The 12,796-nt window shown below is 45.4% G+C and overlaps 1 protein-coding gene across 1 annotated transcript in view; it reads left to right on the forward strand.

Annotated features, from left to right (window-relative positions):
- The first annotated feature begins 293 nt into the window (after positions 1–293).
- LOC147605483 (transmembrane 9 superfamily member 2-like) overlaps positions 294–12,796 on the forward strand; it is a 53,944-nt gene continuing 41,441 nt past the window's right edge. Inside the window, exon 1 of the mRNA XM_086793025.1 lies at positions 294–765. Within this exon, the coding sequence (XP_086649151.1) occupies positions 605–765 (161 nt within the window). The 5' untranslated portion in view covers positions 294–604. The remainder of the gene's footprint in view (positions 766–12,796) is intronic.

Raw genomic sequence — 12,796 nt, forward strand, 5'->3', positions numbered from 1 at the left:
CGATCATCGTTTATGACAATTCAATAGCAATACACACACACTCATGGCCTGTTTGCCACATGGCCGCGTGTTTTGACTACAATCCATCATATGATGCAACGATACAATGACCAATTTAGGTTGTGAGAAATAGAGATGCCAATACAACACCTGCTATGATGACATTTTTTGACATGACCCTCGCAAAGTGGACATTAGATGAGTGTCTCATGAGGCTCGCACACTAGAGACGAATATCGTAGAACAAAAACAATCCATCATATGATGCTACAATACAATGACCAATTTAAATTGAGATGCCAATCCAACACCTGCTTGATGACATTTTTTGACATGACCCTCGAGAAGAGAGTGTGATGAGGCTCGAGTATCTCATGCGGTTGTCCTGATTATCCCAGTCTGAAACGTACACTGGTCCAGGATGTGAAAATGCTATGCACTAGGAAATATTTGGGGCTTGAAGTCCGCGTATGTGGTCGCACTGTGCGCAAACATTTGCATTTTTGGGTCTCTCGAAGTCCGGCTATGGCGATTCTGAGCTCCTCTCGATGACCCATCAAAACCTTAATTTTTTATTTTAATAGAGATCCTTCTTGTTGCCTCCATGGTTACCCCCACCAGCATGAGGCCTGGCATGGTCTGCGTCTTCTTGGTTTTCATGGCGCAGGTTTACCTAACGCTGGGCAGTGCATCAGATCACAAGTATGCCAAAGGAGACCCCGTACCCCTCTACGCCAACAAAGTTGGGCCTTTCCAGAATCCCAGGTATGCCCATCTTCTCCCTCTGATGAGGGTTCATAACATCTGCATGTGATGATTTTTCCATGTGCAACAGAAATGCTAGATTTTGTGTTATTTCATAAGTGCGTAGTTGCATCGAGTTTACTACAATTTGTCAGGACCATAGTAGATTTGCTTTGGCAAAATTTTTGCCTTCTCCTTTCCATGTGCTTTCAACATCATTATGTATTCTGAGGATCTAGAAATCAGTAAGACAAGGCTCCATACCAGAGCATACATCACCGGTTGGGTTATTCAGCAAAGGCCATGTTTGTGTTCCTCTAGAGTTGAGATTAACTTTACTTCACAAGCATCATGATTTAGAATATAATCATGTTGTTAGTGTCAAATTTGTCAAAATGCCGAGGTAGCATGAGACGACTGCAGGACTGAGATGCCATTATAGATAACAGATGGACCTTTTGAAAAGATTAGTATGAATTTGGTCATCAATCTACTCCAAGTGAGAGCAAAAAGAACACTCAGTGCAAGAATGGCCGCTTGACTGTCCTCGATCCCTTAGGCTGTTCTTCCACCTCTTGTGCATGACAAGAATGGCCCTGCTAGGGCCATTCTTGGATGCCCCATGACCATTCCAAAATGACCTTTAGGCCTTTGGGTCATGGAATAATGGCCTTGCATGAAAAGAATGGCCCTATGGCCATTCTTGGATGCCCCCGTATCCATCCAAAAATGACCTTGAGACCTTGGGGTCATGCAAGAATGGCCCTAGGGGCATTCTTCCACCTATTGTGCATGAAAAGTGGCCATCGTTGGATGCCCCATGGCCATCCCAAAACGACCTTGAGGCCCTGGGGTATTGCAAGAATGGCCCTGCGATTCCACATGATGTGTATGAAAAGAATGGCCCTATGGCTATTCTTGGATGCCCCCATATCCATCCCAAACAGCCTTGAGGCCTTGGGGTCATGGAAGCATGGCCCTAGGGCCATTCTTTCACCTGTTTTGCATGAAAAGAGGCCATCCAAAATAACCTTGGGGCCTTGGGGTCGTGCAAGAATGGCCTTTGGGGTCATTCTTCTACCTATTGTGCATGAAAAAAATGGCCCTAGGGCCATTCTTGGATGCTCCATGACCATCCCAAAAATGACCTGAGGCCTTAGGGTCATGCACGAATGGCCCCAGGGCCATTCTTCCTCATGTTGCGCATGAAAAAGAATGGCCCTAGGGCCATTCTTGGATGCGCAATGTGATGCATGAAAAAGTAAAACGGTGGATATATGAGGCCTTCGGGTCATGTAGGAATCGTCCTTACACCTGTCGTGCATGCATAGTTGCCAGGCGTTTCATGAAACGTGTTTCATAAACGTTTCATTCATTTTCCAGAAGTTTCAAAAACGTTTCATACAAAAAGAGGAGGTACAGGCCTCAAAATTTATATATTGGTTTATAATATGTTGCCTTCCCTGCAAAACAATATTAAACATGCATCATTTACACATTAAAACATGTTTACAAGCTAAAACTAAAGAATCTGGGTGACCCAGTTACAGTGGGCACCCAATTGAGTCACTGACCAATTGGCAACATCAAGAATCAAGATCGGGATTTCATCATCAATAATGGCAACTACTGAATAAATTCAAAGTGATCACAAAAAGTTTGAATCCTGAGTTGATACAAAAAAGGTAAACTGAAGTTTGAAATACACAAAGTAAAGCATGCTAAAGTCTGAAAGATGCAATCATGCATGAATGATGACAAATAGTAAACTAGAGGAGCTTGATAGCCCCAAAGACTAGAGTCCTCAATATGGAGTGTGGGCACTGCCAACTGGGCACTCAATCCTCAACATCCTCGATGTCCTCATCAGTACTCTCCTCGTCGGTAGACTCAATGTCACCCTCGGAAGAGGATGATGCTGGCTCAACTGCCGCACTCGTCGCAGTTGCTGCTGCACTAGTACTAGCGATAATGCTACTGTAGATGCTCGTGTGCCATGAGCAGGTGCCACCAACTCCTCATACAATATAGCATATATGACGCACTGTCATGACCCTGTGAAAATGGAACATCACAAGTGTGGGCATGGTGGTTGCTGAGCAAAAATATTAAATGATTCACATTTGGGGTGCCCGGACAGAGATAATGATGTGTGGACATCTCCAGGTGTGAAGGGGGGAACAAGAACATTAATGTTTTAATGTTTTATTCATGGGTTGCCCCTAGGCCTTAGTGGCCCCTAGGGAACTTTAATGTTTATTAAAGTTGGGACCCTAGGACAATTTTGGAGAGAGGCCACTCCACTTTTGGAGTTACACGCCTCTCTCATCTCTCTCTCTCTCTAGCTTTTTGGGAGTCGTGCAAGTTTGCAAGCGTGGAGAAGAGGGGAAGGCTGGTCGACTGGTTTTTGCTGCTGTGTGTGAGAAGACCAAGCTGTTTAGATAGGCCATACAGAGCTGTACGACAGCAAGTACATGTGTACGGACTGCTTCAAGTACAGGGTACAGTACGGCGGCGCAGGTTAGGCGGCGCAGGTCAGGCGGCTGTTGCTTTGCTGTTGGTTGGTACAGGTGAAGCCATCAGGGAACCGTATAGCAGGTACAGGCGGCTGTACGACTGCTGACATGCGACTGGTTGCAGGTACGGAACTGTACCAGTTGGGTACAGTAGGTGAACAGGCGGCTGTACGACTGCTGACATGCGGCTGGTTGCAGGTACGGAACTGTACCAGTTGGGTACAGTAGGTGAACAGGCAGACTTTGGCGTGCGCAGCACAGTCCGTACAGTTCTGTACGGACGGATTCAGTCAGGTGCTGTGGTCCTGTACGGACGGGTGCAGAGTGTCAAGAACTGTACTGTCCAGCAGGTACAGGTGGCAGCAGCAGCTGCAGGCGTAGAGACTATATAGACAGTTGCAGGCAGTGCTGTATCAGAGCTTATTTGGTGCATCAGACAGGTGGTTGCAAGAAGGCATGTACAGACTGGTAGGATTGGCCTCACGAGTGCAGAACCACGTGCTGATTTGGTAAGCTCCGAACTTGTCCATTTATCTTTCTTTCCGATGGCTTATGTCTGCTGTAGAGTTGTGCTATCTGGCCCCTTGTGAGAGGAGGGGTATGGCAGATTGAAAGGGTGGAAACAGAGATTGGACAGTGAATGTATGTTTGTGCTGAGTTGTGGAACCATGTACATGGGATATGCCAGATGTGTGCTCAAGGTTGCCTTGCTGAATGGTCTTGGCTGATCAAAGGGAAACACAGAGTGTTGCTTTTGTGGGACACAGATCTGTGTGTGAAACCTCTGTGCTAAGAGGTATTGTGGGCTGCCAGATTGGACATACAGGTGTAATCCCCTGGCTGGTTTTGTTGTACTCAGGTTTACATCTTTTTGAAATTGAATAAAGAAATACCGCAAGGAGCGCCAAGCTTTGGGGCCAACAGGTGTCGTTCTCATTTCAGATTTGGGGCAATCTAGCTCCAATCAAATTTGTTTTTATATCTGGACTACAAGTGGAAGGGTGACTGCTAGTCTACCGCACTTTGGTTTCTACCAGAGGAGGGTTTCAAGGTTCCGTTTGCTGGGACCTATCATCAACTTTCTTAAGGGGGTGAGCTCGTGGTTGACTCGAGGAAAGTCATCGCTGAAAAATTCAGCAACATGTCTGATATAGAAGACGAGTACTTTTATCATGAAGAGGAAGAGCAAGAGACCTCTCCTGAGAGAAATGAATCCGAGGATATTCTTGCAGGAGAACAGGCTGCAGATGATGAGCAATATGAGGATGTAACACAGCCAGAAGATGTGCCTAGTAAAGAGGAAGATGATGCTCAGTTTAAAAATCGTTTGGCTGGTGTTATGGATGTGTTTATGCAGCTCACACAAAGTGAGAAGTTTGCTGAATTTATGAGATCCCGTACAGAGCCTAAAAAGAAGAAGAAGAAGGTGCGTTCTAAGAACCTTCCTCAGGGTCATAGTGGTGCCTTCCCACAGGATCCATCTTTTGGACAGTTTCCGAACATGCAGCATGCTTATGGTGCTAACTCTCAGAGTTCCTTCTTTGGACAGCCATCTATTCCTCAGCAGACTATGCATCCAGGTTATTTTGGTGGTGGCTCGGTGTTCCAATCTATGACTGGGGGTTATCCTCAGGGAGGCATGGGTATGCCAGGGACTTTTGGAGCTAATTTTCAGCCTGGAATGCAGGGGAATATGTATGGTGGTATGCAGTCCGGAATGCAAGGAAACATGTTTGGGAGCATGCAACCTGGAATGCAAGCAAATATGTATGGTGGCATGCAGCCCGGTATGCATAATGGAATGTTTGGAAACATGGCTGGAATGTATGGCATGCCAGGTGTGGGAATTGGTAATGTTGACCCTATGATGGGCATGAATGCTGGGGGTAGCAATCTTGTGAAGCCACTTCCATACGACAATCTAACGCCTATGGGTAAGGTGAAGGATTATAAGGAAGGGAGAGCTGCTGTGAAATTTGATACATTCAGTGGGGCCAAAGATAAATTAAAGACACTTACCTTTTTACAGCAGTTTGATGCTGCTTTTTCTGGTGGTAATTACACGGAGTCCTCAAAGGTGAGAAAAACTGCGACTTTTCTCAAAGGCAATGCATTGCAGTGATGGTCTACTCTTCTTGTGCAGGGCATAGCACCAACTACTTGGGTACAATTTAAATAGGTGTTCTCTTCCGTATGTCTCACATCTACTTTTGAGGTGGATGTAATGATGGCATGGCACAAGTTGGATGCTTCAAAGTGTGAAAATTTGGAAGATTATAACAAGAAGTTTTGGGAAGCTTTACTCCCAGTTACTTCTTACCGTGCAGTGCCTTTGTCTGAGCAGGTTGTGGGCTGCCCAAGGAAGTGCGTGACTATTGTATCAAGACTCAAGTAACGAACATGTCACAGATGATAGAGAATGCTATGACAGCTAATGCGTTACTCACTGGAGTCTCATCTGGGTTTAAAGGCAGTAAGAACTCGAGCAAGAAAGCTGAAAAATCAAGGCATGCTTCGCGTGATGCAAAAGGGTCCACAGAGACGCGGTATAAGAAGTTGCCAATGCCCAAGAGAACTTCTGAGGAAAGACAGGCTTTGAGGGATGCTCGGAAATGTTTTTACTGTACAGAAGAGGGACATATGTCATTTAATTGTCCCAAGAGAAAGTCCCAAAAGGACTCTGACAATAAAGGAGAGCCCAAGTCGAAGAAACTAAAACCTTCTGCAGGGTTAGTTCTTGATCTTGTTGGGGAACAGCCAGGTGGTAAAGAGACAGAGTTGTGCAGGGCATGGGGCAAAGTGAGAGATCAAAATGCCTTGATATTCTTTGACACAGGTGCTAGAGCCAACTTTATTTCACCGGATTTGGCTGGCCGATTGGGGATTCGTGTAGAGGAGATGGGGCCGTTATATGAGGCTGACATGGCTTGTCCAGGGTATGCGGAACCCGTTACTCAGAACCCGTTACTCCTATCATTGGGAAGCTCAGGCTTCATTTACAGGGTTATGTGGACAGCGAAGAGTTTTTCATCATGCCACTTGATGGATGTGATGTTTTGTTGGGTATGCCATGGTGCCACAGAGTACATGCGGTGGTGGACACATACAATAGGAAGATCACTCTGACTCATAGAGGGAAAGAACATGTTTTGGATGTAAAACTTAAAGGGGAATCTGTTCCTATTGTATCAGCTTCGGAAATTTCATCAGTAATGAAAAAGCATCTTTCCGTGTACTTGATTTATGTAAAGGATGCACAAGATGATGAGTCTAAGTCTAATTTGTCTATGTTAGATAAGGACAGGATTGATTTCTTATGTGGGTTCCAAGATTGTTTTTCTGAGTCATTGCCAGGGGAACTTCCTCTGGAGAGGCCAGAAGATCATGCCATTGATCTAATTCCTGGTAGTACTCCACCAAATAGACCGCCGAACCGTGTTAGTGTAGCCCAACAAGAAGAAATTATGAGTCAGGTACAAGAGCTTTTGAATAAAGGGTTGATACAGCCTAGCTCATCACCCTTTTGCTCACCTGTACTCTTAGTGCAAAAGAAGGATGGTTCTTGGCGCATGTGTAGTGATTACAGGGCGCTGAACAAGAATACCATCAAGAATCGATTCCCCATACCGAGGATCGATGACATTTTGGACCGCTTACAGAGCTCCACAGTCTTTAGTCGTATTGACTTGAAAAGTGGGTATCATCAGATACGTATTAGACCCGAGGATGTGCATAAGACAGCATTTCGAACCACGTTTGGGTTGTACGAGTTCTTGGTTATGCCCTTTGGTTTGACAAATGCACGTGCCACATTTAATAGAATGATGGACAGGATTTTCAGGCCTCATAGAGCGTTTGTGGGCACATTCTTTGATGATATGATTGTGCATTCACAAACTGAGGAAGAGCATAGAAGGCATTTGGCCATTGTGTTTGCAGAACTCAGGAACCATAGGCTGGTTATTAATGGCAAGAAGAGTGAGTTCTTTTTGCAAGAGATACATTTCTTGGGGCATATTGTGTCTAAGCATGGAGTCCGTATGGATCCAGCGAAGGTGGAAGCAATTCTTAATTGGCCAGATTTGAGGACCGTACATGATGTACGCAGCTTTCTAGGATTGTGTTCCTATTACAGGCGGTACATACGGTATTTTGCTGAAATTGCTTCGCCCCTTCATGCCTTAACAAAGAAGGCAACTCCATTTAGATGGGCAGATCGGGAAATTACAGCCTTCAAAAAGCTCAAAGAAAAGCTTACTTCGGATCCAGTATTGGTGTTACCGGACCTCCGAAAGGCTTTTGTTGTCCAGTGTGATGCATGTGGAAGTAGCATTGGGGTAGTTCTCATGCAGGAGGGACATGTGATAGCCTATGAGAGTAGAATATTGCAAGATGCCGAGAAGCATTTACAGGTTTATGAGAAAGAGATGTTGGCTGTAATCCATGCTCTTTCTACATGGAAACACTATTTGCTTGGGGCTGATTTCACTGTGCAGACAGATCATCAGACCTTGCGTTATTTCCTCACGCAAACTAAGCTTTCATAGAAGCATATGCGATGGGCAAACTTTTTGTCTATGTTTCACTTCCAGATTGTGCATGTGGAAGGCAAAAAGAATGTAGTGGCAGATGCTTTGTCACGCAAGCCACAGGTCTCAGCAGTTTCACTTGCTTATTATCATGAGCTTGATGAAATGAAAGAGCAGTATGCCCATGATGAGGACTTTGGCAGGGTGTATGATCAGATGTCTAAAGGTCAGCGACATGAGCACTATACTCTCAGAGATGGATTTTTATTGATGCATGGCAGATTGTGTGTTACCAGGCCATTGCGCCTCAAGGTTATGATTGAAAGTCATGCTCCACTGTATGCAGGTCATAGAGGTATTGACGCCACGGTAAAAGCAGTGGAGACTTTCTTTTATTGGCCAACCTTGAGAAGAGATGTTGATGCCTTTGTTTAGGCAATGCATCGTATGTCAGAAGGTAAAGTTGGACCGTCAAAAGACACCAGGGTTACTACAGCCTTTACCTATTCCAGATAGACCTTGGGAGAGCATTGCCATGGATTTTATATTTGATCTTCCACGGACACAAACGGGCAATGATGGCATTTGGACTATCATATGCAGGTTCAGTAAGCAGGCTCATTTCATTCCCGTGCGTAAGACGATCAAAGTGGATCATATGGTGAAGTTGTTCATGGCGAACATCTTCAAGTATCGTGGCTTGCCTACGTCTATCATTAGTGACCGTGATCCACGGATGACGAGTTTGTTCTGGAGAGGGTTGTTTGACAACATGGGTACAACTCTCAAGTTTTCATCGTCATTTCATCCACAAACAGATGGTCAGTCGGAAGAGGCTAACTCTACAGTGTTAGATCTTCTCAAGTGTTATGTGTCAGAGCACAAGCAACAATGGGAAAAGTATCTTCCTTTGGTGGAGTTTGCGTATAACAACACTGTCCATACCTCGACGGGCAAGGCGCCTTTTGAGATTGTGGAAGGAGGGAAGAAGGTACCACCTATTTTGCACACAAAGGATAAGATCTTTGAGGCTGATCAGTATGTGGAGAGTATGGATGAAGCTTATCGGAGAGTTAAATTGGCACTCCAGAAAACTCAGCAGAAGCAAAAGAAAGCCGCAGACCGTCACAGACGTGCTTTAGAGTTTGCATTGGGTGATTGGGTTCTTTTGCGCTTTGAAAAGGCTAGACTCAAGAAGATGAAGGGTAAAGAGCGCTTATTCCCTAAGTTGAGCATGCGTTATTATGGGCCTTTTCAGGTATTGGAAAAGATTGGTGAGGTAGCCTATCGTTTGAAGCTACCAGATCATTGGAGGATTCACAATGCATTTCACGTGAGTCTCCTTAGACCTTTCCGTGGGGATGTGCCTGAGGATGTATCAGATGAGGCTCAGCCAGAAGTTGAGAAACTTGATGAGGTTCTTATTCCAGAGCAGATACTGGCACATAAGGAAAGAAAGGTATGAGGTAAAGTTTCCTGTCGCTATCTTGTGAAGTTTAAGAACTATTCACCGATGAATGCGAAGTGGATGGAGGAAGGTGACTTAACAGATTCACCTCAGGTTCTGCAGCTTTATCTCGATGCCTTTGAGTTGGAGCCGACTCTTGTGGCTCATTCAAGTTCAGTAGAGCATGGGTCTGGAGCATTACTTGATGTTCAAGAGGGGGGTAGCACCTCCACTCCCTTGATACAGACAGGCTCAGATGACATCTAGAGGTCGCTTGGTGCAGTTTTTGTCTCACCCGAAGGTACTAATGGCTGACAGTACATCTGTTTATGGGACTTCTATGATATATGTGTACTAGTCACATTGGATGTTGTGGTTGTGTATGGTTCACAGTGGTATACAACTTGGACTACTACTACGCCATTGGTTTGCAGTGAATGATGTTACATGTGCATGGCTTAGAGAGATTGGGACGCTGATCTTGCCATATTGTATATTTCACTCTGAATATTTTGCTATATCACGAGAATGCAATCGAGGACGCTTGCCATTTTTTCAAGAGGGGGCTATGTCATGACCCTGTGAAAATGGAACAGCACAAGTGTGGGCATGGTGGTGGCTGAGCAAAAATATTAAATGATTCACATTTGGGGTGCCCGGACAGAGATAATGATGTGTGGACATCTCCAGGTGTGAAGGGGGGAACAAGAACATTAATGTTTTAATGTTTTATTCATGGGTTGCCCCTAGGCCTTAGTGGCCCCTAGGGAACTTTAATGTTTATTAAAGTTGGGGCCCTAGGACAATTTTGGAGAGAGGCCACTCCAATTTTGGAGTTACACGTCTCTCTCATCTCTCTCTCTCTAGCTTTTTGGGAGTCGTGCAAGTTTGCAAGCGTGGAGAAGAGGGGAAGGCTGTCGACTGGTTTTTGCTGCTGTGTGTGAGAAGACCAAGCTGTTTAGATAGGCCGTACAGAGCCGTACGACAGCAAGTACATGTGTACGGACTGCTGCAAGTACAGGGTACAGTACGGCTGCTGCAGGTACAGGCGGCGCAGATCAGGCGGCTGTTGTTTTGCTGTTGGCTGGTACAGGTGAAGCCATCATGGAACCGTACAGCAGGTACAGGCGGCTGTACGACTGCTGACAGGCGGCTGGTTGCAGGTACGAAACTGTACCAGTTGGTATAGTCGGGTACAGCAAGCGAACAGGCAGACTCTGGTGTGCGCAGCACAGTCCGTACAGTTCTGTACGGTCAGATTTAGTCAGGTGCTGTGGTCTTGTACGGACGGGTGCAGAGTGTCAAGAACTGTACTGTCCAGCAGGTACAGGTGGCAGCAGCTGCAGGCGTAGAGACTATATAGACAGTTGCAGGCAGTGCTGTATCAGAGCTTATTTGGTGCATCAGACAGGTGGTTGCAAGAAGGCATGTACAGACTGGTAGGATTGGCCTCACGAGTGCAGAACCACGTGCTGATTTGGCAAGCTCTGAACTTGTCCATTTATCTTTCTTTCCAATGGCTTATGTCTGCTGCGGAGTTGTGCTATCTGGCCCCTTGTGAGAGGAGGGGTATGGCAGATGGAAAGGGTGGAAACAGAGATTGGACAGTGAATGTATGTTTGTGCTGAGTTGTGGAACCATGTACACGGGATATGCCAGATGTGTGCTCAAGGTTGCCCTGCTGAATGGTCTTGGCTGATCAAAGGGAAACACAGAGTGTTGCTTTTGTGGGACACAGATCTGTGTGTGAAACCTCTGTGCTAAGAGGTATTGTGGGCTGCCAGATTGGACATACAGGTGTAATCCCCTGGCTGGTTTTGTTGTACTCAGGTTTACATCTTTTTGAAATTGAATAAAGAAATACCGCAAGGGGCGCCAAGCTTTGGGGTCAACAGGTGTCGTTCTCATTTCAGATTTGGGGCACTCTAGCTCCAATCAAATTTGTTTTTATATCTGGACTACAAGTGGAAGGGTGACTGCTAGTCTACCGCACTTTGGTTTCTACCAGAGGCCGGTTTCACGCTCTCCTCTCATGAGGAATCTTTGGGACATCTTTCATCTTCTCAATGTCGATTTTATCGACATTGACCTAACGAGGCTCTATCGGATTGCCCGACTGCTCAATTAGGCGGAGATTGCAATGGCAATACACCAACCGCCCCAACTGAGCAGTAGACAACCCGTTCCTCTTCTTTATATGGAAGAGGGCCAATGTGCTCCAGTTCCTCTCAGCAGGATCCGAACTGCAATCCTGTGAGAGGACTCGAATGACAAGGCATTTCTGCCATTAAAGTACAGAAACTTTGTAAGTACAGGCCCCAGGGTACTGAAGTCTAAGTATAATCATCATTGATCAATGTATTATGTAATTAACAGACTTGTCTTTTAGAGTTGTACTCACCACGTGAGGGCTACTGATCCCATACCATTGTATTGGTTGTGCCAATCCTTGTACTTGTTGTACTTGCTGTACCACCCATTGTATCGATTGTACTAGCTTTTGTACTTGTTGTACCAGTTATTGTACCTGCTGTACTAGTCACTGTACATGCTGTACCAGCATTTGTACTTGCTGTACCTACTGTACCAGCCACCGTACCAGCTGTACCAGCCACTGTACATGTTGTACAAGCCACTGTACCGGTTGTACCAATCATTGTACCTGCTATATCGGCTGAATGGAGAGTTGTACTTGCTGTACCAGCTCTATTGCATGAAGACCCGTGGTTTTTGGGGAAGAATCAGTACCCACACGGAGGTATATGGATTATATTGCTGGCTTGGCATTTCTACAGCCTATGTTCCGGCTTGGTTGCCTCGTGTTGGGTTGTGTTATGGCATTTGTATATGGATAATCTGGCATCTCCCGTGGGGAGAGTAAGGCCCTCAAAGCTTGTACATGATATTATTCTCCTTGGGTAATAAAATACTCCAAGGGGGGGGTCGGCCCATTCCGGCCTCTACGTGGTGTCACGTGTGCAAGCTCCATTTTCAGCATTTGTGGATGTTTTATCGCTTTTATGTTTTATGCAAAGTGATGATGGATATGTGTTAAGGAAGGCTGTGGCTATGTTTAAATATTTTAATATGCATTGATGGTATCAACAAGTGTGTCAAAGTCCCTAGTCTCCCGGGCGGCGCCGCGAGTTTCATTAGGCACGAGCTACGTAGGTCATTCTCAGCCATAGTTAGTCAGTCAGTCAGTCAGTCTAAGTCCCTTAACCCACTTAAAGAGATGCATTCATGCATATACAGTCAGTAGAAACCTTAGGGTTTGCATCAGAAAGCATCTTGCATATTGCTCATCATTCATGCATAGCATCTAGACCATTGCAGGAACCTTAGATAGCATCTAGGAATTATCCAAGATTTATCTAGGATTTTTTGGGTATTTTTCCCATCATTTTCAGCATTTATACATCATCATTAAGCATTTAATGTTTATGGAGCAGTCGGCCAGCATCTAGTGCCAACCGACTGGCTATATAGCTAGTATAAATAGGAGGGCTTGACCCATTCCCTCGTTCATCTCATAATTTAGTCAAGGAGCATTCAGGCGC

This window comes from Cibotium barometz, chromosome 59 (assembly GCF_041138505.1).
Source record: "Cibotium barometz isolate CiBa-2024 chromosome 59, ASM4113850v1, whole genome shotgun sequence".
Classification (NCBI taxonomy): domain Eukaryota; kingdom Viridiplantae; phylum Streptophyta; class Polypodiopsida; order Cyatheales; family Cibotiaceae; genus Cibotium; species Cibotium barometz.